Source organism: Rhipicephalus microplus, chromosome 5 (assembly GCF_043290135.1).
Source record: "Rhipicephalus microplus isolate Deutch F79 chromosome 5, USDA_Rmic, whole genome shotgun sequence".
Lineage (NCBI taxonomy): Eukaryota > Metazoa > Arthropoda > Arachnida > Ixodida > Ixodidae > Rhipicephalus > Rhipicephalus microplus.
The window spans coordinates 207,420,629-207,445,997 of NC_134704.1; the positions used below are offsets into that span (position 1 = coordinate 207,420,629).

General features: G+C 44.4%; 1 protein-coding gene across 3 annotated transcripts in view; it reads left to right on the top strand.

Annotated features, from left to right (window-relative positions):
• LOC119173552 (N-acetyltaurine hydrolase) overlaps positions 1-25,369 on the top strand; it is a 258,004-nt gene that overhangs the window by 200,304 nt on the left and 32,331 nt on the right. For all 3 annotated transcript variants that reach the window (XM_037424359.2, XM_075896417.1, XM_075896418.1), the window contains exons 3-4: positions 23,802-23,992; positions 24,364-24,519. In XM_037424359.2, the coding sequence (XP_037280256.2) occupies positions 23,802-23,992; positions 24,364-24,519 (347 nt within the window). The remainder of the gene's footprint in view (positions 1-23,801; positions 23,993-24,363; positions 24,520-25,369) is intronic.

A 25,369-nucleotide genomic window follows, 5' to 3' on the forward strand; every position in this document is an offset into this window, starting at 1 on the left:
GTCCTAATTGAAGATACGGCAGCACTAGCGACCACACTGACGAAAGGGGTCGATGACATGCACGCCACTTCTCCTCAGGTACAGGTTGGTGTATGCCCGATACCGGAGGTACCGGTGCGTGGCATCAACCTGCAATGAGTCGTTGTCAACGCAAACCAAGAGATATGGCGGATGAGTCGAGAGAACGGCTTTTAGGTGGTGGAAATAAACAGAGAGGTCAGGGGGGGGAAAGGTTTCAACGAGACAGACCACTTCAATGGGCGGCTAGATCATGAGGTGGGTTGGGGACTAGCAGGACGTGCAGTAGATTTTGGGGGGGCACGCGGGCCCTTCGGGGTGCAGGATAGCTAGTAAGGAAGAAAACAACCAGGGAGATTCTTTGACAGGTGGTATGGGCAGGTACAATTCCAAAGGGGCACTGTTATCTAAGGTAGGTACAGTCCGGGGAATAAATACACGTAGCCACGAGTGCCGAGCCATTTAGGACATAGGGTATATTAACATGCAGGGTGGCAGGAACAGGATGAAGTGGGAAGAGATAGAAAGAAGAGCAGCTAAGGGAAGAGGGGCCGATGGTATACGGTTTGGTAGAAACACATCTTAGGGACATGGAACAACTTCCTAAAAATTTGGACTACGCGTGGGAATATTGTAATAGAACTGAAGGCAGCAGAAAGGGGGGTGGTATTGGGGCATTCGTTCATAAAACAAAAGGCTGGCAAAAGTTCAAGCAGGAGTGCATGGAACATTTATGGCTAAAAGGAAAAGCGGCAAGGCAAATGACACTCCTTGATTTGGTGTACCTGTGGACGGGAGCAAAGGCCAGAGAGGGAAACCACGCAATAGTATAGTGTGCATAAAAGACCGTTGGGGAGTTAGGAAGAGAGGGCGAGACAGTTATACTAAAAGATATAAATGCGCACATAGAATATATAGATGGGTATACCGACCCAACAGGCAAAATAATCGTGGGTATGTGTGAAAGGCATAATTTGATCATTTGCAACCGTACCGAGAACTGTGAGGGGTAAATAACATGGGAGGCAGGAAGGCTGCAGTCGACGGTAGATTACGCACTGATGTGACATAGGAAGTATGATAAGCGCAGGGGAATGCACATAGATGAAGGTGGCTCCATAATTCGGGATAGTGATCACAACCATATCAAGCTAAGTTTTGGAAGAGCAGTGAAAGTGAAAATGATTCATTGATTGATTTGTGGGGTTTAAGGTTCCAAAACCACCATATGATTATGAGAGACGCCGTAGTGGAGGGCTCCAGAAATTTCGACCACCTGGGGTTCCTTAACGTGCACCCAAATCTGAGCACACGGGCCTACAACATTTCCGCCTCCATCGGAAATGCAGCCGCCGAAGCCGGGATTCGAACCCGCGACCTGCGGGTCAGCAGCCGAGTACCTTAGCCACTAGACCACCGCGGCGAGGAGAAAGTGAAAAGGAGACAAGATGAGCAAGTGAGTGAGTAAAACCTTTATTGAGCATGTCCGGCGTCATTGAGCGGTGTGGGGCTACAAGCAGCCCGGCCTAGGTGACGGCCTCGAGTCCTTGGACCCGGGCGGCATCCTGGGCTTGCCGGACGGCCCACAGTTGATCGGCAAGGCCGTGGCTGAGCAGAGCCGCCTCCCATCGCGCCTCGCGGTTCGAGACCGCCATGTCTACCGGGTTCATAGGGGACTGCTGTGCGTTACCGTTACATTTTCACAGCATATGCTGCAGCGTCGCTCTGGCTCCGCACGCCTTACACGCGTTGGACGTATAATTGCCTGGGTAGCAGAGGCGAAGGATCACCGGATTCGGGTACGTGTGTGTCTGTAGTTTTCTCCAGGCAACCTGCTGTTTCTTGTTTAGTTTGGCGTGGGGTGGTGGATATTTCCATTTGTTCAGTATGTAGTGTTGCGTGATGTCTGCAAAAAAATTTTTATTCAGAAAGGCAAATAGAAATATCTACTAAGCAAGTTGAGAAATTTATCACTGAAAATGATAAAATAGAGTGGACATACACGAATCTAATTAGGCTGTTTGAGCTAGAGCTTGCTAAGGAGCGTGACCAGTCACCCCGAAAAAAAAAGACCCAAACCCAAGAGTTCGTAGGATAAGGAAGTTAAGAGAGCCATAGCAAAGCGTCAGGAAGCCTCTAGGGAAGACAAACATGCTAAGCAGCGGGGTGAACCGAGAGATGATGCTGAAAGAAAATGGGGTATATCTTTCTAAACTGTATAGGGAATGCATTCCTTCTGATCAATGGAAAGACTAGAAAAAAGGGAGCTCAGTGGCTGGCAAAAGTAAATAAAAAGATAGAAAGGCAGCTGCAAAGTTTTGGAACCATCTTAACCCCTAAAAAATGAGACGAGCCTAGAGCAGAGGTTTATAACTACAGCTCAAGGGCTAGGCTAAAAGGGGACGAAGCTATTGAATATATAAGAACAAGAGTGACTGAAAATTTCAACAAAGAAGTGCTTTAAGCACCACAATAGACAAAGATGAATGAAGTGGCACAATAGCTACATTTTAACAACAAGAGTGTGAAAGAGCTGAGAAGAGGGTTCCTAGTAGTACATCAACAGGCCCAGACGGCATTCCAATTATGCGGATAAAAACATTAGGCCCGAAGTCTAGGCAGGCTTTGAGAGAGACAGTGAGCAATATAATAATCGATGTTGAAGTCCCCGATAGATGGAAACTTAGCAGGATGCTTATGATCTATAAAGGAAAAAGGAACAAAGCTGACATAAACAACTACTGTCTTATACCAGTGACATTAATGGTCTAAAACTGGCGATGCAGATGCTAAAGGAAAGACTGCAGGCATAGATAGAGGATGAGGGGGTGCTGGAGGAACTGCAGAATGGGTTTCGGACACACAGGAGGTTGGAAGACGATGTGTTCTCTGTGACTCAGTGCATCTAATTAGCAGAAAAGGATCACAGGCCCCTGCGACTAGCATTTTGGGATTTCAAGGGTGCGTACGATAGCGGGGTTCAAGTAGACTTGTTGGGAATACTGGACACACTAAGTGTGGAAGATGGAGGACATCTATACAGGTAACAGTCAGCTATAAACTGGAAAGAAAAGCACGTATCCAAGCCTGCAGAGGTAAAACAGTGGCTTAGGCAGGGGTGTCTTCTGTCATCTTTGTTATTCATGATGTACCTACAAGGATTAGAGGCCGAATTAGAGGGAAGTGGACTGGGCTTCAACCTCTCTTTCGTCAAACAAGAAAAACTCATTGAATAGGTACTACCAGTATTGATGTACGCAGATGATATAGTGCTAATGACCGAGAAGAAAGATTTGCAGAGTTTGACGGATATCTGCGGTAATGAGGGAGATATGTTAGATTTCAGATTTATCAGGAAAAAATAAGCAGGCATGATTTTTAATGATAACAAAAGTAGTGAGCTTAAAATACAAGAGGTCACACTAGAAACATTATATAAATACAAACATCTGGGCGTATGGATAAGCAATAGGACCGAGAACCTAAGAAAACATGAAATATACGTGAGGACTAAAGATAACAGGAATGTAGCGGTGATGAAAAACATTCGAAAAACCTTAGGTGAGGCCTGAGCAATGGTGATGAAAAACAGGGCACTGTGGAATTTCAATAGCTACGATGTTGTGAGAGGAATATGGAAAGGGGTCATGGTTCCTGCTCTGACGTTCGGCAATGCGGTCTTGTGCATGAGATCAGAAGTTCAAGCAAGATTAGAAATTAGCAACGTGGAGTAGGTGGGCTTGCGTTAGGAGCTCACGGAAATACACCAAATAAAGTGAATACAAGGTGATATGGGATAGACATCATTTCAGGGCAGGGAAGCTAGCAGCAAGATAAAATTTGAGAAACGATTGAGAGAAATAGGGGAAGAGCGTGGGCATATGAAGATATTCGGCTACTTATACATGAAAAGTGTCGCTACAAAATGGCTGAAGCTAACCAGAAAATTGGCTCGTAAATACTTAGAAGACAGCAGGGGGGCCAAACCAAAAAGAACTATTGGTTTTAAAGAAGGTGAAGGAAGCTGAGGCCGATATGTGTAGAATCGGCATGATTAGGAAGTCCGCACTGGCGATCTATCAAACTTTCAAGCAGAAAATTACCAAGGAAAAAATCTATGATAATACTCGGGGTATTTCTCTACTGTTTGAGGCCAAGACTTGAGTGTTGCGAACCAAGTCATATCGGGTCAAATACGAAGAGGTAGACACGGTATGCAGTGCGTGTGGTGGGGAAGAGGAAATTGCCGAGCACTTGATAATGTTCTGTAAAGGGCTTCTCCCAATAGTTCAGGATGATGGCGCAGAGTTTTTCAAAGCATCCATTCATCCGTCCGTCCATCCGTCCGTCTGTCCATCCTTCCGTCCTTCCGTCCGTCCATCCATCCATTCATCCTACCTACCTACCTACCTACCTACCTACCTACCTACCTACCTACCTACCTACCTACCTACCTACCTATCTACCTACCTACCTACCACCTACCTACCTACTTACCTACCTATCTACCTACCTACCTACCTACCTACCTACCTACCTACCTACCTACCTACCTACCTACCTGCTTACCTACCTACCTACCTACCTACCTACCCACCTACCTACCTACCTACCTACCTACCTACCTATCTTCCTACCTACATACCTACCTACCTAAATATCGCAGTTGAGTGAGGATATTCTATATGTTGCTGTAACGCTGCTCTCCAATGGCTGGTGCGTGGCCTGTGCCTGGGCGTGCAGGAAACGAGTGCGGCGTGCCTTTCTCAGTATCCTGGATCGTCGCCGTCTATGCCGGATTGTTGGTGCGGCATGAACAAAGTGGAGCGGCGGGCGCAGTGGGCTGTGGCAGCTCGTGCTCATTGGCGCCTCGGTCCGCGGGAAACATGTGGCTGCTTCAGTCTCCTAAATCATTGCTGTATGAGTCGGATTGTTGGTGGGGCACACGTGAAATAGAGCGGCAGGCGTGGAGGGCAGCGGCAATTTACACTCATCGCCAGCCAGCCAGCCAGCCAGACGGACGGGCGGACGGACGGACGGATGGACGGACGGACAGACGGACAGACAGACAGACAGACAGACAGACAGACAGACAGACAGACAGACAGACAGACAGACAGACAGACAGACAGACAGACAGACAGATGGATGGAAGCATGGATGGACGGTTGAAGGGACGGAAACGTGGTCTGAAACTGGACAGACGCACGGACGAATGCACAGATGAACGAACGAATGCATGGACGTACGGACTGATGGATGCAGGGACGAACGCATGGATGGACTAACGCATAGATGCACGCGCGCTTCACTCCACTTATCACCATTCACTCCATGGATATGCTGTGAAATTTTGATCACTCACATATTTCCTAAAAGTAAACGCAAAAAATAAAGTATGCTGTAAACAAACTGTCGAGCTTTTCTTTGTTTTATAACCATTCTGCAGTGAGAGGACCATATTCTTTGCGTGTAAGAATTCTCGCTGTGAAATCAGCATGCCAATTTGTGAATAACAGCTAAAGGCTCGTATAGAACGGCTCCCACCGGGGAAATGGCAGCCTATAAACTGTGATAAGCCTTTTATAAAAGTTACGAAGTCTGCTATGGCTGCGCATATCTGCACGCGCTTTCTTTAACAGCAACACAAATAGTCTTGTCCTGGGTTTGTCAGAGACGCGTAAAAGTCTAATGTTGGTGTGTCGTACTCAGCGGTCGACACATCCCGGTCAGAAGATGGCATACTTAATATTCAAATGCGAGCATATTCACAGCAATAACCTACGCAATATTAGTCGCTTTTAGGCACACTAAACCATCAAACATGCTTAAGCCATTGATACACGCAAGCTTTAAGGGCCGTGAAAGCATAGACAACTTCTAAAGAACACGGAAATTGTGCAATATTGCGGCTCTGTCACTGCCCGTAAAGTGATGGAGACCAGAGGGGTGCACACAAACACATTTCGCTTTAACTATTTGCTTTCGATCAAACAACAGAAATATACTTCAAAAGGCGCTGACAACAATGTTACAACTCTAGTGGCCGCTTCGTATTTGACATCACTAATAACGGCAAAATTGAAACCTCATTTCGCTGCTCGTTATAAAGAGTGAAGTGTGATTATACTTTTGTTGGTGGCAGTTGGGGTGCGGAGTAGCACTTGACAGCTGCTGGAGCCCTCGGTGCGTAGCCGGGGGAGCGGCTTGATACCAGAGACTAGAGCATAGCTTCTGCCCAGATGGAGTCAGTGTGCGTCTTCCTTTCACCCGAGCCAAGGTTCGACTGCCTGGAGCTTCAGGTCAGCTTCGTCGAAATATCGCGGCCCTCTACCGAGATTCCTTCGGGGGTCGATTGCAGGAGAAGAGCCTTTCTTTCTGCCGCGCCGGTGCGCACAGTGTTTACACTGAACTTTGCCCAGCACCGCGACCATGGGGCCCGTGCTGGAGGCAGCTTCGTGTATCCTGCTGTACGATAAAGAGGATGGGGAGGGGATGCTTACGAGGACGGTTCCGATTCTTACTGTCTGGCGGCGTATTCACTGATGACAAATTCACTTGTAGTTCGATTATTGAACGAAACTCTTTCAAATATGCACACCCATGACAGGCTCTATTCACTGCTATGCGCCATTCACTCATCTCAGCATAACGTTGTGGCGCGCTGGGTTTCTGGCCACTGAGATATTGTGGGCGATGAACTGACTGACCAGCTAGCCATGTCTGTGCATGCTGACGGCCCTGACATGACTAGAAATATATCTGTACTGGACCTCAAGCCCTCTCTGAGAAAAACACTCAAGTGACGCGAGCAGTATTTATGGGACAGTCAAACACAAAATAAGCTGCACATGGCTAAGACAGAGCTAGGTAATTTCCCACTAACACCAGAAACACGTCATGCAGAAGTCGCACTCTGCAGATTCAGAATAGGGCACACGTACAGCACTCACGTACACTTTTTGTACGGGGCTGCCCCACCCAGATGCGATAAATGTGGTAAGCCACTGACGGTGCTGTATATCCTCCTACAATGCGCAAAACTAGAACCGAAGAAAGCATTTTTATCACTATAAGAGCAGCGACTTTCCATCTTTTTTGTGTTTTTAGGTAAAGAGCCTCTCATCAAACATGAGTTCCTTTCAGAGTTTTTGAAAGATGTCTATACGTTTAATGCATGATGTCCTGGTAATCCGTAGCAAGGCCTTTCAACAGAGGCTGTTGCGGTATTTTGGCTCTGGAAAGCGCCTACTTTCCAGCCCCCTGCCTCAGAATAATCGATGAGACATTCGTGCTAATCGATTTTTCTAGCAGTGCTGCTTGTACGAGCTCCCGCCACTCATTCTCATTATCCTCGCTCATCCCATGATTTTAAACGCTATGTGTTTTACGTTCTTTGTTACGCGGGATTTTTGGCTCCCCTGCAGCCCCTTAGCATCATCATCGTTCACATGCCATAACTTGTCTTGGCGCTCAATGTTCATTAGGCCCTTGCACCGTACACTCCAGTCATTATCATCTAATTTTTTTAGTTTCTTTTTTCGCGGTGTCTATTAACGCTGTTTCAGTCAAATTTCCTCGTACATATACGTATCGCTCTTCTGCAAAGGCGTCGTGGGTGGTCAAATACTTGTCTGGTTTCATTAGTGTTACATTCTCAAAAGTTTAGAACACGGGAAAAATAAGGATGTTGGTTGGCAATTTGAGATGTTTAACCTATCTCTTTCCCTTAAATCTGGCACGACCTTCGAAGTCTTTAATAGCGTCGTAAATGACACTCAAGTCGACATTGAGATTGCAGTTCAATTATTTTAATCGAATAACGTTATATTACTGGCACTAAGTACATGCTAATTAAATAAGGGATGTTAAGGCCAGAAGTACTTTCTTGACTTCCAGTCAATTGAAGCGGCAGAAAAAACTGGAAGTGTGGCTTCTGGGGTCAAGTCTTGTGATTTATGCAAATCATTTAAAACTAAATAAGTGGTCATTATTGCAGGCTAAGTATTGATGTTTCGAGCAATAATAGAAGGATCTCTAAAAATAATTTATTCACCAAAATTCTACACAGATACCCATTTGTGTGCGACGTGTTTAGAGCGACACTTATTGCCTTCCACGTACCTTTTGAATCACCGTTAGTTTGTGTAATAATATGAGAAAATAATTTCGCTTACAAATCATTATTACAACTTTAAGTTTTTCATGTTCGTCTTGCATTTGTTTTAAAAATTGGGGTTCTGTGAGTACCGCTGTTTTTTCTCGTACAAGTTATCCTTATAATTTAGTTACTAATATTAACTCACAATTGCAAACCAATGCCATATTTATAGATTCTGTCAAAGCTTTTGATAGGGTGCCTCACAGTAAATTGATTGACAAACTTGTGTCTATTGGTATTAAAAGTAACATAATACCATGGATAAAAACATATCTATCAAATTGAAGCCAGTATGTAACCTTAAACAACACAGCCTCTGATTAATTGGAAGTTTTTTTCCGGAGTACCACAAGGTTCCATTTTAGGACCCATCTTGTTTCTAACATATGTTAATGATATCTATATGTGCCTTGAGCCTAACGTGAAAATGAAGTTATTCGCTGACGACTGCGTGATCTACACCACTATCCGCGCAACTTATGACCAGTTTCGACTTAACTCCACACTAGCTAATATTGCATGTTGGTGCCTTGAGTGGGGAATGGAAGTTAACGTGTCGAAAACAGCTTGCCCTAGCGTAACTCGCAAAAACAATCCAGCATTGTAGTTGCAATTTGGTCGCCATAAACATTGCAAAAAACAATGCTGGTAAATACCTGGACGTCACGTTTACAAGTAAACTGAAGTGGGATGCACATATAAGCAGCACATACACAAAAGCCTATCGCCAGATAGGGTTCCTGCGTCGAAAACGTGCATTGGCGCCTTCTAATGTAAAACTGAGAGCATATAAATCACTCAAAAGGCCAATCCTCGAGTACGCCAGCATTGTTTGGAAGCCCCACTAAAATATCTTTCCAACAAATTAGAAATTGTCCAACGCAAGGCCCTTCACTTTGTCCATTCTAAGTATTCGAGGCATGACAGTGTCACTGAGCTGCACAGACAGGCGTGCTTACCGACCCTTGCAGCCCGTCACCATGTCTCTTCCTTAAAGTTCTTTTGTATCACAACCCTATCGGAAAAAAACGAATGGTGGGCATGGTGTAAACCAACACCCACCATTATAGTGGATTATTGTAGTGGGTGAATGGTGGGAAACGCCCAGCATGGCGCATTGTGGGTATGGTGGGTGCTGCAGTGCTGGCAACGCTTGAGCGCGAAATGACGTCAGAATCACCGTGACGAGCTGCCAAAAAAATAAAAAAGAATTCTATAAAAACGGTATAAAAAACACCCGTCCCGGAAAAAAAAACAAGGTGCCCCGGAGGATTGAACGTGCAACCTGCGGATTCCCATTCGAAGACACTAACCACTGCGCCATACCAACATGACGTTGATTGCGTGTTAAATACTTAGTAGGCATACAAGCTTACAGTTCAACTTAAGTTATGTTTTTCGTGTACACAACATAGACAAGATCTACACCTGCTACTAAAAACTGCACATTTATTAAACACAAGCAACTGCGGCCAGTAACAATTGCCACTGTGTTAATGGCACTAGTGCTATTTTTTTTTTTTACAATTCCCAACTTCAAGAACAAAACCAAGTGGACTGGGGAGCAGCAACAGTTTACCGGCAGGGTCTGCCAAGCTTAATATCCGTTTCGCGCTCGTTCTAAAGGGCGACATCTGCTCACGATTTATGACGCTTGTAGGCTCATTCCATAGATACGCCCGCCTTATTTATTTGATTGAGTATGGGGATGCTTTTCGCGCAATGTAGAAGGTGATCGTGCCAGCGCAATGCTGTAGCTCTTTCGCTAAAGCAACAACTACATAACGGCTTGGCCAAAACGAATGCAGTGTGCCGGAAACATTACGCTATCATATTGGTTCACCAAGCATACGAATTGCTACGTCTGAGTTCTCGTACTAAAGCTAGAGAAGTGCCGGCGAGTGCGACCAGCGGCTGTCGGTGAGAAGACACTTACGTTCTTTGGGAGTGCTTTAATCGCGTCGCATCAATGTTTGTTGCTTCTTGAGCGGACATCAAACACAATGAAAAATGCTTCATTTAGGTTAATTGATGCCATGGCTGCGCTGTATTGTCATACTTAATCGTCGAAATCCTGTATTCTGAAACCCGGAAGCACGGATAACACAAATTGTATGGGCTCGGTCGGTAGGCCTAACCTTTGGTGGAAATAATGGTGGTAGAACATGTAGTGTACGGATCTCAGCTTGGTACACTATATAAAATGCCCACCATTATAAGCCCATCCATCAACTGCTTACTACTTCCCAGCATTATCGCGATGGTGGGCAGAGCTTCTCAGCTTGGTACACCATGTGGCCCACCATAACAAGCACCACCACCATATGCTTAGGGCTTCCCAGCATTATCGCGATGGTGGGCAGAGTGTCCCATTATTGCCCACTATCTAGCCTCTGCTTTCCACCATCATTTCCAGTTTACCCATCATCTGTACACCATACCACCCAGTATGTCCCGGCATATCCACCATATTTTCCACTACGTCCCACCATATCCATCATAATTTCCACCATGCCCACTATTATTTACACTACGCCCACCATGTTTTCCAGTATCCACCATGGCAATTTTTCCAATAGGGAACGGTTTAAGCATAGATAAAGACAACTATATAAGGTTGCCTAATCATCACTCCCTTCGTACCAACCATAATAAGTGCATCAGACCATTCAGGTCACGCTGGGACACTTTTAAATATTCTTTCTTCCCATAAGCAGTGGAAAAGTGGAACAAACTGCCACGTGAATGCGTAAATCTTTCCTCTACAGATGCATTTGTTCAGAATGTAGAAAGCCTGTTTTATGAAGAGTAAAAGCAACTTGTTTTTTCATGTTTGTGAGCGCTTCCGAACACACTGATCACTGTACCACCTGCTGATACCTCGATGATGTTTTGTGACCTGCCCATGATTTTGTGCAGTTGCTTTCATCGTTCAAGTTTTCTTTTCAGCAGCATCTTGTGATTCTGCTTTCTTCCGCTATGTGCGATATTGCCTGGTTTGTACGCGACTGTGTATATTTGCCCGCCCACCTTGTATGAGCCTGAAAAGGCTTACAGTATTAAATAAATAAAATTATTGGTACTAAAATGCCAGTCAGCCATGTTTTTTTTTCCTTTGCCTTTCTTCTCACAACACAAAAAGACGTTCTCTTCTATTTTTACAGCTATTGCATATCTTCAAACGAGAATACTTTGAGTGCCCAAATAAAAAAAAAGAACAAGATATTCGCAAGAACAGGAAGACAGTACAGGCGCATAATGTGTTCGTTTTTTTTTGTAAGCTGTATGTTCTGAACACATCATGCCACATTTTCTTTGTTAAGGAATTGAGTGTAGCTTATTCGTTTTTGTGGAGTATGTTAGTTACTAGACGTGCGAAAACAGGCAGGTGATCAGTAATGCCAGATGCTACTGTTCCACTAGACAACTTCACGTTTGACACATCTTTGATTATGCGATCTCATGTTCTCTTTTTTGAGTTAGGATATTCGTCTTGGAGATTTGATTACCTTTTATAGCCCTTACATTGTTAGCAAGCATGTGTATTCATAAACCCGCCCCAAGGATCCAGTGGTTAGGGTACCCGGCTTGTGAGCCACAGATAGTGAGCGATTGCCAGCATGGCGGCTGCATTTTCGATGGAAGCGAAAATGCTTGAAGCCCGTGTACCTAAACTTAAGTACACGTTAAATAGGCGCCAGGTAATTGAAGTTGCCGGAGCTATTCACTAAGGCATCTTTCATAATCATATCAGAGTTTTGGGACGTGGAACCCCAGCAATGAAATCGTAATATACGTAGTTCTAAGTATCAATTCCTCCTAAGTCAATGCTGATAGCTTGCAATGAATTTTTTCAGTGTTCTTGGGATTGGACAATCAAGTAGTTTAGCTCAAAACTTATTTTAATAGTATTCGAAAGCCTGCAAACCACACGTATGTATGTGTGTTGATTTTTATGCACAAGTCTTTTTTATTTTTGATTTATAATACTTCATTAACAAGCATTTCGCATCATGTGGATTCAAAATATATGTCTGTTTTCAGCTTTTTAATCAAGACACTTGTCTTGATTAACGAGCTACACACGCGTATGCACAGTTTCACTACCCTTGGTATCTGATCATCATCAAGCTAGCTCAAGATGATAGCCGGAGAGTGGATATGCTTAACACGTGTGTAAACAGGTTTCTTATAAATCAGGCAAGTGAAATGTGTGCTACAGACCAAGAACCAAGTTAAACGAAATGATCATAAAGTCTCTCGAGGCCACTTAAGTTCAGGTGTTGTATTGTAGCAAAGTAAGTTTTCCTCAGCGTAAGACCGGTCAGTGCGACAGCAATAGTGCTGAGTACGAAACAAACCACAGATTCGGACACTTGGCTCACGTGCTTGGTCGAGAGTGATGCGACGCTATCATTACTACTGGACGGCTCCAAGTGAGAATCCCGTCTAAGCACCGCAACGATACCGTGTGCACTTGTGGTGAATGCGTGTAACATTAGCGCCGGGTTGAGCACGATGGGCTGACACGCTCTCTGGCTGGATGACGTTCTCTGGCTGGATATCACCCCGGAAGGAATACAGTCCAGCATCTATCGTCTTCCAAGTCAGCTCCTGGTCCTGATATCATCTGCCCGAAGCTTCTCAGAATATCAAAACCTGCAATGCGTAACACTCTAGCGAGACTTTTTCAGCAGTCTATTTGCGAGGGATTAATATCCCATATGTTCGGAAGGAAGCTAGCACAAATCCCATTTTCAAATCTGGTGACCCGTCTAACCCATCAAACTACTGACTGATTTCCTTAGCTCGCACGTGTTGCGAACTCCTAAAAAATATACTCCGCTGTCATTTTATCCGCTGTCATGAAGTTCTTTACGGAACAGAGTTTCTACTTTATCAACCAACATGGTTATCTCCATGGCCGTTCTTGCAAAACGCAACTGTTTGAATTACTTAATGATTTGCGTCACTCTGTTCACTGCTTGCATCAACCTGACGCTATGTTTGCTGATTTAACGAAGGCCTTTGACAAGGTCCCTCACTTGCGGCTTGCTCTTAAACTTATAGTTACCAACATAAATAACAAAATTCGTAAGTGTATTACCAACCTCTTATCTAACCGGTACCACTTCATCATCGTAAATGACAATTCGTCTCCGTTAATGCACGTAAATCTGGAATACCATAGGGTTGCGTGCTCGGGCCTATCTTGTGTTTCGTTTATACTAACAATATCAGTAATGGTGTGCATTCCACAGTAAGATTGTTTGCAGATGACGGCGTGATTTACAGGCAAATTACTAATCCTCAGGATACCTGCTTCATTCAGTCTAACCTAGCAAATCTCAGTAAGTTGTGTAATTACTGGTAAATGCGAATTACCGCAAATAAAACAAAGGCGCTACAGTGCCACCTACCGTAGACCCGTGCTAGAGACAGCCGTTCTCGTCAACCGCCAAAGAGACCCACTCATCTCTCATGCACCGCAACCTAGGCTTACTGCCAGGTATCACTACCGGCGCTACCATTCTAACCTTGATGATAATGATAGTTGTTTTAAATGCTCGCGAGCACAACGCCATTTACCGTTTGGTAGTTCTGAACCTGAAATTCGGCCTATGCGCGAGACACGTGCGCCACATAGGAAACGTATACGTAGGAACCACATAGGAAACACAATCATAGGAAACATATACCACAGTGAAACAATGCAAATTTTCAGCACCAGACAAACATGTAAGATGACTTTCACATACGCAACCATAATGAAAGATGTACCATGTCCAAGAAACAAGCAAAATAAAGTAAACACGTATATGGCATAAAACTACTCGCATTTAGCCACACGGCTAAGAAAGTACTGCTTTAGCATCTGACGCGAAGTTGCATTTACATTAACGTTTTCCGCTTCAAGGTGGTTAGGCAATAATGATATAGGGCACTGTATCCAGTCTTTTCCATGATTTGTTCACGAACAAGGGACAGCCTGCCCCGCCCCGATGGTCTAGTGGCTAAAGTAATCGGCTTCTGGCCAGCAGGTCATGGGATCAAATACCGGCTGCGACGGCAGCATTTTTGATAGAGGCGTAAATGCTGTAGGCCCGTGTGCTCAGATTTCGGCGCACGTTAAAGAGCCCCAGGTGGTCGAAATTTCCAGCACCCTCCACTATGGCGTCTCTCACAATCATATGGTGGTTTTGGGACGTTAAACACCACATATCTATCCATCCAAAAAGTAGGGCCCAGTTTCACGCTCTCGAAGGTCCAAATTGAAGTGATTTGGTTTGCTTAAGTTACAAACACAAATATATGCAGTGTAGCCTTGTTTCACGCTATTTTATACTTCAATTCAAGGTTAAAGTCATAATGGCAGCGAAATGAGAGAACAATAACCTGAGCAAATAATGGACATGTATGGCTGTCATAAGGAACACAAGCAACATGCCGCAATACGTTTTTTCTTGCAGCATAACTAAAACCTTGTACTTTTCCAGTCACGTTTTCTCCATTCTAAATACAACAATTAGTGTGAGATAAATACTGTATTATACAAAAATAGCCATATTTCAGATGGAAGAACATCTAGAAGCCTACAAAGTTCCCCGCATGTTTTCGCCATACTTGTCGCGATGTGTTCGATGTATTTGTCCCATAATAATGCTGATCAAAGATTACACCCAGCGTTTTCACGTATTCCGTGACGTCAATGTCTTTGTAATCGATAGAATATGTTTACATTACGATTTGCGTGTTTATGAGTTGGAGAAAAGAAAGAGCTTTTGTTTTTCTGGAGGTAACCTGCTTTCCTTCACAAATACAGCGTTTTGAGAGCAGTGCTAGCCTGTAATGATGAATAACCAGCACTACACAACTGGAAGAAAACGCTCGTGTCATCTGCGTCATTTGTATAATGTGATAAGCTGGTAATGTTCAACAAATCATTTATGTAGTTTTTAAACAGCATGGATCCTAATATGCTTCTTTGAGTAACACCAGCTTCCAGCTTTAGGATGTGGAATCTTTACCTGAGATGGAAGGACCTTGCTTTCTGTTCATTAGGTAAGACATGAGAAGATCCAGTGGTGGTCCACAGAATCCATATAGTTCAAGCTTTTTTTAGTACAGTAACATGACTTATCCTGCCAAAGGCTTTGGAAAAATCAACAAATACATCTCATGTTAAGTTTTATCTTTAAAGACATTCAAAATAAATCCTTGTGTGTTATTAGAGCAAATTCTATCCATAGACCCTTAGTAAACCGAATGGGTACGAAACTAATAGCTGGCATTCTGCACAAAATAACACAACTCTTTTATAAATAATCTTTTCTAAGCCTTTTGAAATAACAGGAAGCACTGACACCAGCCGATAATTTGACATGTCATTTTGGTCACCTAATTTGAACAAAGCAGTTACCTTTGCCTGTTTATTTTCGTCGGGCACATTCAAATAAACAAACAAATATTGAATACGTGCGCAAGAGCATCTACTAAAAAGTCTAGTGAATATTTAATTGGTTGAATTTGCAGGCCATCAATGTCCTTTGCCTTACTGTTCATTAAAGATATGAAAGCAGAGTTGAGAAAGAGAGAAGAAATGTAGGAAGTGTAGGGTAGCTAAGTACACTATGCGTCCAGTTTGCTACCCTACACATGGGGAGGGGGAGAGGGGAGCAAAACAAGAGAGAAGGCTAGACACATGTCACATCACACACACAATGCCGAGTTTCATAGGCGGTCCCTCAATGAAGTTGCTGTCAAGTATCTCAGGAGGGCTCGTGTGGCTTTCTGTGCTGATGTACTGCACGAACAGCTTCCTAAGATCTTTGCTTCATTAAGTGGCCGGTCATCGAGTCTATTCAAAGCACACTGGAGAGTCCGGCGATCTTCATCGAATTGGGCACAGTGGCACAAGATGTGTTCAATAGTCTCTATACAGTTGCACCTTTCACACACGGATGAATCTGTCATGCCAATGCGATGGCTGAATGACTTAGTAAACGCTACCCCAGTCCACAGCCGGCACAGCATTGTAGCGTCACGTCTAGAAATCTTAGATGGCAGTTGTTTCTGGAGTAATGACTTAAGGTTCTTAAGGCGATGATTGGAGTCAAGTGGAGAATTCCAGTGCGCAAGCGTGGCATTAGGCGCAATGTGACGAAGTTCTGTAGCTGCGTCCACTCTTGACAAGGGTATTAACAGTGTGGGGTATTAACAGTGTGTATTAACAAGGGTATTAACAGTGAGGCCTTGAGCATGGAGGTACGTCGACGTTATTCTCGCTGCTTTTTTAAGCCGTGCGCGTACCAGGAGTTGTGTCACAGCTGAAGCCCAGATACTTATATCATCAGCGTATGTAGAGAGATTGACTGAATGAGGTAGATCTTGTACAACGCCAATGATCGTGAGGTTAAACAGCGTAGAGCTGAGAACCCCACCTTGTGGAACGCCACAAGCGGTGTAATGATTAACAGTGTGGCCTTCCGCAGTAAGCGCCAAGAAGCATCTCCTCTGTAGGTAGCTCCGAATCCATCAAAGCATTTCTCCACCAAGTCCGATGTTAGTCACGGTATCTAGGATGACACCGTGCGTTACGTTGTCGTATGTACCTTTCACGTCTAGGAAAATTCCAATCGAGATGCGCTTGAGGTATTTCTGTTGTTGCACAGAGGTTACGAGGTCGATGACATTATCAATAGAAGAGCAGCCTCTTCGAAAACCAGTGAGGGCCTCTGGGTATATATCATAACGTTCAAGGCACCACTCGAGGCGTGTCAGAACCATTCTTTCCACTATTTTCCCCACGCAGCTGGATAGCGCAATGGGTCGATATGATGCCAGATCAAGCGGCGACTTCCCAGGTTTGAGGATTGGTACCATGCGGCTGGATTTCCACCTTTCTGGAACGACGCCATCGTTCCATGACTGGTTGTAGCATTTTAGTAGCTGGTCTCGGCCGCGTCTTCTAAGATGGCACAAAGCAGCGTATGTAATACCATCCGGCCCATGTGACGATGAACGTCTGCAGGTGGCTAGAGCAGCATGGAGTTTCTGGATTGAGAAAAGCATATTTAGTTCAGAAACTCCTGCTACAAGATCATTCCTGAGAACTTCGTCACTCATGGTAACCACATTGCCCCCAATCCTCACGCAGAAATCTTCAGCAACATCAACCTGCAGGTGGCCTTTGATGGAGAGCCACTGCGCTGAATGGACGTTGTGGAGTCGAGCCAAGGCCAAACACCTTCCTTCATTTATGGGACGTAGGCTTGCGAGGATCGAGTGATTCACAAAATTGGTTCAACCGCTGGTCCTCCAGCTTGTCCATTCGATGTTGGATTTTCTTTTGTAGAAGTCGAGTGCCTCTGAGGTCATGAATCGAATGAGTGCGCCTGTACCTTCTCTCAGCCCGCCTACGAATCGTTCTTAGTTGTTAAAGTTCTATATCAAATTCTGTACGCTTTGTTGCGTAATTAAAGGCCCACGTAACCTCTTCCATCACATTTTTTATTACCTCCTCAAGGCCGCACGCGCTATCATCGCATGCCTCTTCCACATTTACCTTGTACATTGTGCAATTATCTTTTCTGTTAGTTGATGAGGACGAAGTTGCAAAACCTGTGACCTTCAGATACGTTGGAATATGATCACTACCGTGAGTCTCAATATCAAAGGACCATCGCACTTATTGGGTGATTCGCCATGACACCAGTGCAAGATCCAAGCAACTGGTATATCTCTAACCACGCGGATACGTTGGACTGCCGTCATTCATAACGTTAAGTTCGTGGCGTGAGGTGAATTCAGCAAGTTTCCGGCCTCTGGAATCAATCTTGGTGCTTCCCCAAAGCAAGTGATGAGCATTGAAATCACCAATAACAATCCAGGATCCAAATGTAGTGGTCATGATGTTATGTAGTCTTTCACCAACAAACTGACCAGATGTGAGATGTATGCGCTGATGAGCGTGAAGGCTACCTTCTTCTATGCAACGCGGAGGCATACGTATTGATTTCCGTTATGGGGTTGCACCAAATGTGGAATGTAGGTTAAATCTGTGCGGATATATATAATTTCTTCGCTGGGCTCCCCATAAGTCGATAAAGTGAAGGCTTCATAGCCACAAAGCTTTATCGCTTTTGACAAATTTGGTTAACATATTACTAATATAGGAAATCTGTTGCGGAAAACGTACTGTCAAAAACTTGAGATCCGGGATTTACGTCCTCTGGCATTCCACTGTAAAACTGTCGCACTACGTACTTCGTCTCGGAATGAAGGCAGTGAACCAGCCATTTTGTCTATGCAAAGTTGGCAAGCACTGGATTCAGGGCATCCAATACCTGCACTGCGCATTGTGCTGTAGGCATGTTTGTGTTGCCTATAGGCGTGCGAATGGCATTGATGAGAGACAGGATCATCGTCAAAATTTCACGGTCACGTTCTGTCGCCTCATCGTGGCGAGATGCAGAAAGTGGTGCTACCAGTGCACATTGCAGTTTTTCTGCAGGGGTTATCTTTGGAAGTGATGGCCATCATTCTTCCAGAGCCTCCTTTTTTAGGGGCAGCATTCTGAGTGCACGTGTTCCTTCTTTCCGGTGGTGGTGGTGAGGCTGATTCAACGAAAGGGGGCTTTACAGAAGGCTTGATACTGTGGGCAGGCTTTCTAGATGAGCGTCTGCGACGAGAACGATATCGCCTGAGGACAGCAACCGTTTCTCAGTGAGTCGAACAGTCCCTCACCATTTTCTTCAAAACCGAAATCTCCTGCCTTATTTTCGGACACTCTTTTAATGTGGCGTCTTGGGGTCCTTGGCAATTCGGGCAAATATAATAATTAGCCTTACAGTTGTCGGCAGAGTGTGGTGCACCACATCGAGAACATGTTGTAGGATTTCAACGGGTGGCGCTCACATGACCTAAGTTCTGACATTTTCGGCACTGGAGCGGCTTAAGAACAAATAGCCGCACAGCATGTCGGAAATGACCCACGTTAACGTGTGTCGGCAGGCAATCACTCTTAAAGTCTACCTTCACACATCTCGACTCTTCTAGATGGCACACCTGTAGTATTTGGGGCCCATCATTAGCAGGCTTAATAAGAATCGGCAGAACTTCGTTAGAGATGGTCACATCAATGTCATATATGACTCCTGTAGTTGCCTGATTTCTTAGCGGAATGATAGTGTGAACATTCATTCCACCGAGGATGGTGAGTTTGCTCAGTGAATCTGACGCTGACGCTTGAGCGACGTCCACTGCTACATTTTTCCGGGGATTTACTCTGATATTCTTAATACTGTTCGGCAACAGTGCCTCGAGCTCTGAAGATACAGCTTGCCTGTTCAGTAGTCTCATGTTGATAGATGGTTGCGTAGACAAGAATAGGATGGCGTACCTCGGCGGGCTTTGCGAGGTCCTCACAGCAGATGCGTCCGTGGATGCCCTGAGCATCCTCCGCTTTGCTTTCTGACTCATGACGGTCACGTATTCGTCGTCGGAGCTGTCGGCGCTCTCGGCAGTGTCAATGAGGGTAGCCTCGCTGTCACTAGAAAGGCAGTTTCGCTTCCTTGAGGCTACCGGTGCTGTCGCCGGCAAATCGGGAGGGCATGCAGATAAGTCCACTTCCGTCGCCGCTAAAAATGGAACTATGTTCCCCGTATAAGTGCGAAAATAGGTGAAAACTCTGAAGATGAACGGCAAACACTCAGCTACAGCAACACTTAAACTTCGTCTTGTAATCGAAAGCAGAGTAAACTTAAATAGGTGTCGTGGGCTCAAAATAAGCCATGTGTGCATTGGGCGCTCCGACGTCATTCAGAGGTCTGTACTGTTAGCGCTCGTTTCTAAACTTGTAAATGGTTAATTGAATCGATTTCTTTGTTCAAAGCCCTTAAGCTGCTTTCCATTCTCATTAGTTTCGAGCTTTTCATTGTTTTTATTTCGATTTAGAAGTTTAATATTTGTCCGCCAAACTCTATGCTCCTTGGCATCCTTATCACTAAACAGTTTTTTTTCATTCATGCAAACAGGTTTCCCTCTGAATAAAATAATATCTATTGTTAGGTGTTAGAATTGCGGTTGCTTTTCTTGTTATGATTGCTTTTCTTTAGGCGTTGTTTAACCTTAACATGTTTTTGTTTTGTCTTACCATGTTCATGTATTTATATTGTATTGTTTAGTGTTTTGTGTACTGTTCATGTATTTGTAGTATATTGTTTAATGATGTGTGTATTGTTTGCCCCAATCAATGTTACCCCCCCCCCCCACACATACCAAAACATCCTGCTCGGCTTTTATGGTATGTGAATAAATAAATGAAATTTGAGTGTGTGGTTGAGGCGATTGATCACTCTCCAGAGTTGTCGCTGTCCCTAATCGCTGCAGTGTCGAGTCTTAATACGATGTGGCAACTGTCATGATGTCGTGATATTATTAAGCAGCCACCACACTGCGATTTATTGAGGACTGTAAGGTATAACAGTAAAACAGATAGCTGGGCGAGTTGGTATGTATCTATGATACAACTTTTTTAGCATGCACAAAAAACCAGACAAGAAAGAGACAGACGGGCGCTAGCTCACAACTAGCTTATGTTTGAAAGGAAGAAAACATATAGGGTCCTGAAAACAGCACAGCGCATGTGCAAGTCATGTGATAGGTAAACATACAAAAAGTTGGCTAAATGAAATTTTAAAAAACTATACTCTCTATCTGTTAGAGCCACCGATAGTTGACTAATATAATTGTTTTTACACCTATTTATATAGAAGGCTTCCGTCAGTTAACGTGCGAGTTTCTCTCTATGTGAGAACAAAATATGTGTAGTGCAAAACACAGGAACACAATGGCATTATTTACAATGATCTGACAAGTGTAAAAATGTTTCTTTTCCCAGTGAGTCAGCATGTTCTTTTAGTCGTGTATTGATGCAGCAGCCATTCTGTTCTACGTTTATATTTCCACAGGTTAGCGGTGTCAGATAAAGCACTCTTTGTTGGCGTTTTATGACCTTAAATTTTTCTTTTAGATGGCAGCTTTATTTTCTGTTCCTTGTTTTGAACGTTTTGCCAACGGCCTGACGCAAATGTTGCGCCTTAATAGGGGCGCTGAAAACAACGTCGATGCCATATCCGCCAGCAACGTTTTTTTTTCGTTCATGAGAGAACTTGTGAATGTATAGCACAACCCCGCGCTGCTTTTTACCTTTACTCAAGCGGTTCCTTGAAGAAGAAGACCACACGTTTTTTTTTACTATCCCTATAACTTTATCAACAACTCTGGTGATAGCCTGTTCCGGGAACCCAGGTGAAGATAACCGCAACACTTGTAAAGAAAAGGTTAGTTTCATTGCGTGATAGCAAGACGTTACCATAGTCCCTCGAAAACAAGACACTGCTGTTCAATGTTTGACAATTCTGGAATGACCTGACCTAAGGCAGCAGGGGTTTTTCCGATCTAGGACTGTATATCCAGCACAAGTGGTTAGGCAAAAAATTTTATTGATAGGTCTAAAAACTGTGGCTTGTTGTCTTTTGCTAACTTATGGGTATACGCAAGTCCAAGACCACATTCACAAAACACTTTCAGTACATTCACAGCTATAAACCCATAATCAGCTCCATCAAAAATAATAATACAAAATTATCAACAACGCAGAAAATTTGTTTAGTGATGCCTTGAACAGCATGCTGAATTTTGCGGCCCACTCTTGCAAGAAAAATATTACTGAGTAAAGGGACTACCTTAGAACCTATACAAATGCCAGAATATTGGACATACACTTTTTCATTCCACCCGGTATATGTAAAATTCAAATATAAGAGCAGTATTTCGGTGAAGCTTTTCACCAGAATTCCGCATTCATTTCTAAACTTGATTTCATCATTCTTTTCACAAATGCACTAATTTACATTTATTAACAACTCTGGTTGCGGAATGGAGTAAAATAAATCTTGTACATCAATATTGAAAGCTCCACATCCCTTTGGGTTTTCTTCTCTCAAATATTGGACAACCGCCTCAGATTGACCAATTACTAGAGGGTCAGAAATTTTCAATGTGGAAAGCTGTTTCTGGATAAAACAAGCTACTTGTAGCTGCCAAGTGTTGCTTTTACTGACAGTGGCTCAAAACGGCTCACCAGGCTTGTGTATTTTACAAAAAAAAATACACTTCAAGATGAAGGCTCTGCATTTTTTGACAGAATCGCAAAGCTTTTCTAAATTAAGGGAAGAAAATAGCTCAATGCCGCCCATTTTCTCTTTCGCAGGCTTTGCGTTAACCTTTTTGAAATTCTTTTAAATGGCTTCACATGATTTCTGACCAAACATCCCATCAGGCAAACTATGGAAGCAGCCTTCTTTATAAGTGGTTAAAACACGCAACCCCCTAGACACCAAGTCTTTTGCAATAAGGTTGAGCTTATCGGAACTATTCCGACTTGCTCGGGCTGTTTTTCCTTTCACGATATCGTATACACACTCGGAAACGAGCCTTGCTCTTTCTCCTTCAGGAACAAGACGGGAAAGGACTCTCGATGCTGCAAGCTTCGCAGGTGGTCCCAACTCCGGTTCCAAAGCGAACTTGGGTCCAAGTGGCAGAAGCTGGTAGTCTGTCTTAGGAATGAAGTATCCCCCAAGCCTTACCACTCTTCCTTCGTGAATAGGCTGTTTCTTTGAAGTGGGCAGAACAGGCCTCACTGTGTTTCGAAAGAACTCAGTAGTCCTGTCTGCTGTTTTGCACCAATCGAGAAATGGGCGTCGGCTAGATTCACCACACCGTGTGTTGAACGCTGCACGCAGACAGTCCTTGCGGTAACGCACTTGCTGCCAAGATTCCGCGCTGACAATGCGGTATATTCTTCTGCAGTGTCCCGTCGACAGTTTTGTGAAACCTAGCGGCAGCATCGATACATGACTAAAAGAGCATGCTAACTCACTAAGAAAAGAAACATTTTCACACCTGTCAGATCTTTCTAAATTATGCCATTTTGATTCCGTGTTTCGCTCTATACATATTTTGTTTTCCCATAGAGATAAACTAAACACGTTAACTGATGGAAGCCTTCGATATAAATAGGTGTAAAAACAAATGTACTAGTCAACTGTCAGTCGCTCTAGCAGATAGAGAGTATAGTTTTTTTATTCTATTTTGCCACGCATTTGTATGTATGCTTGTTACATGACTAGCACATGCGCTGAGCTGGTTTGCAGGACCCTATATGTTTTCTTCCTTTCAAATATAAATTAAGTGTGGGCAATCGCTGATCTGTCTCTTTCTTGTCCGTTTTTTTGTGCGCGCTAAAATGTTTTATCACTGTAAGGTATGAATTATTCGATCGTTTCATGATTGAGGCTGGGAGTGCCTGTGAGTTTTCATTGAAACGTCCTTAATCAGTCGTAGCACAAAGGCTAATCAGCTCGTAATTTTGCTGCTCAGTAACAGAAAATGAAACGTGCCGGATAAAAGATTGTGCTTAATGTATATAGTGAAAGCCTTAACTGTGCTTGTGGGTGCAGTTCTGGTAATACGTATTTCCATTTAACAGCCAGTGCACTGCCCTTAAATCGTTCTTCCGTGCTCTTTTTCCGTGTAAAACGTTCTTTCGTGTTCGCAGGTACAGCCATATAGAGAACCTGCTATTTCATGGTGCCGACGTGGACCAAGCCATTCTGGAAGAGATGCGCTTCTTGCGGTCTAATGGTGGAGGCGCATTGGTCGAAAATACCTGCCGCGGAATGGGGCGCAACATTCCCCTCATGCGCCGCGTGGCGCACGAAACAGGCCTTCACGTAATCGCTGGTACAGGTAAGAATTTTGCCAGGAAGGAGCCTGACAATGGAGAGATTGACGTAGTTATTTTACACGCACCACTGTAGCCTAATGAATATGGGGCTTGGATGGTTACCCGCTGGTCCTGGCTTCGGTCTTTAGTGGCACGGCTCGCTGCGGGGAGAAAGCGAGGGACGGGACGTGTTTGAAAACTTTTTAGTTGGGGAAGGGGGGGGGGGTGCTTCGGCTGGTTTTGAACCTGTGGGAGCGGCGGTGGCAGCCTCCTCGGTTCCGGAGCCGCCGTTTGCATCCCTGCAACACTTTGTCTCACTTGTTCTTTGTTCTCTGAACTGCCTTGCCTAATGTCACCGTTCCTGTGAATTTCACAAGGAATGCTTCGTTTGCAGGCTACTACGTGTGGGCCAACTATGGAAGCTCCGTGCTCAGCAAAAACATGGAACAAGTTGAGCGGGAATTCATCGTTGACATCACCGAGGGAGTAGACGGTACTGACTCTCAGTGCGGCGTTCTCGGGGAGCTTGGATGCAGCTGGCCTCTGCATGGTGAAAACACTCTGCCTATATCCTGGCTGTCCTCGAATAGCCTTCGGGAGTTTTACATGCGTGCTGTAGGATTGGGTTGACTGCAAAAACATTGCCAGCGTAGGTTCTGGGTTACAATTTTATATGATAGTTTCAGACAATAGAATTTCAGGTATTGTGAAAAATACAAAAGAATTTCTCAACTTTATGATCTTCCCGATTTAACCAACTGCAGTTCTTTTGTGTCCCATTATGTAATGAAATAAATAACGGCAATAGGTAAAGCTATCAATGAATCGTACTAGCATGCTCATTACATCGTTAAATTAGCTTTCCATTGTATATCCTGGCCTCAAGATAAAGTGCCCGCTTCGGCTTTGGGAGGTCGCAGGGTTCAAGCCCCGCTGCCACCGGTCACACGCCGGTTTCTGTAAATTGGTTACAAGTGCTTCTCGACCTGGTTATTCCGAGGTGATGCCATATGGGAAAGGAGACTACGCCTTGAAAGCCCATCAAAAGACTCGTGAGCACAGCTTGCATTGTGCCAGCCACTCGTTCGCCGGATCGAGTGGCTCTGCGTGGGTCTGGCTTTGGACGGGAGCTATGAAGACGACAAACATGCGAGCGCAGCTGTTTGCAGGAGCAGCTTCCTCACAGCTCCTGGTAGACGGCATGTACTTGCACGTACTTCCTTCGACGAGAGCATTGTGACGCGGCACCTGCAAGTGATGCCGCCTGGCCTGTCTCTTGAGCCAAAAAAGTGTCATTTAGGATACTAGGAACTGAAGTTTCTTCTTATTTTTAGGAGCAGCGAATTTCGCCCCAACCCTGTGAAGGCAAGGGCAGCTGCTTTGTTCCCGACACCAACGAT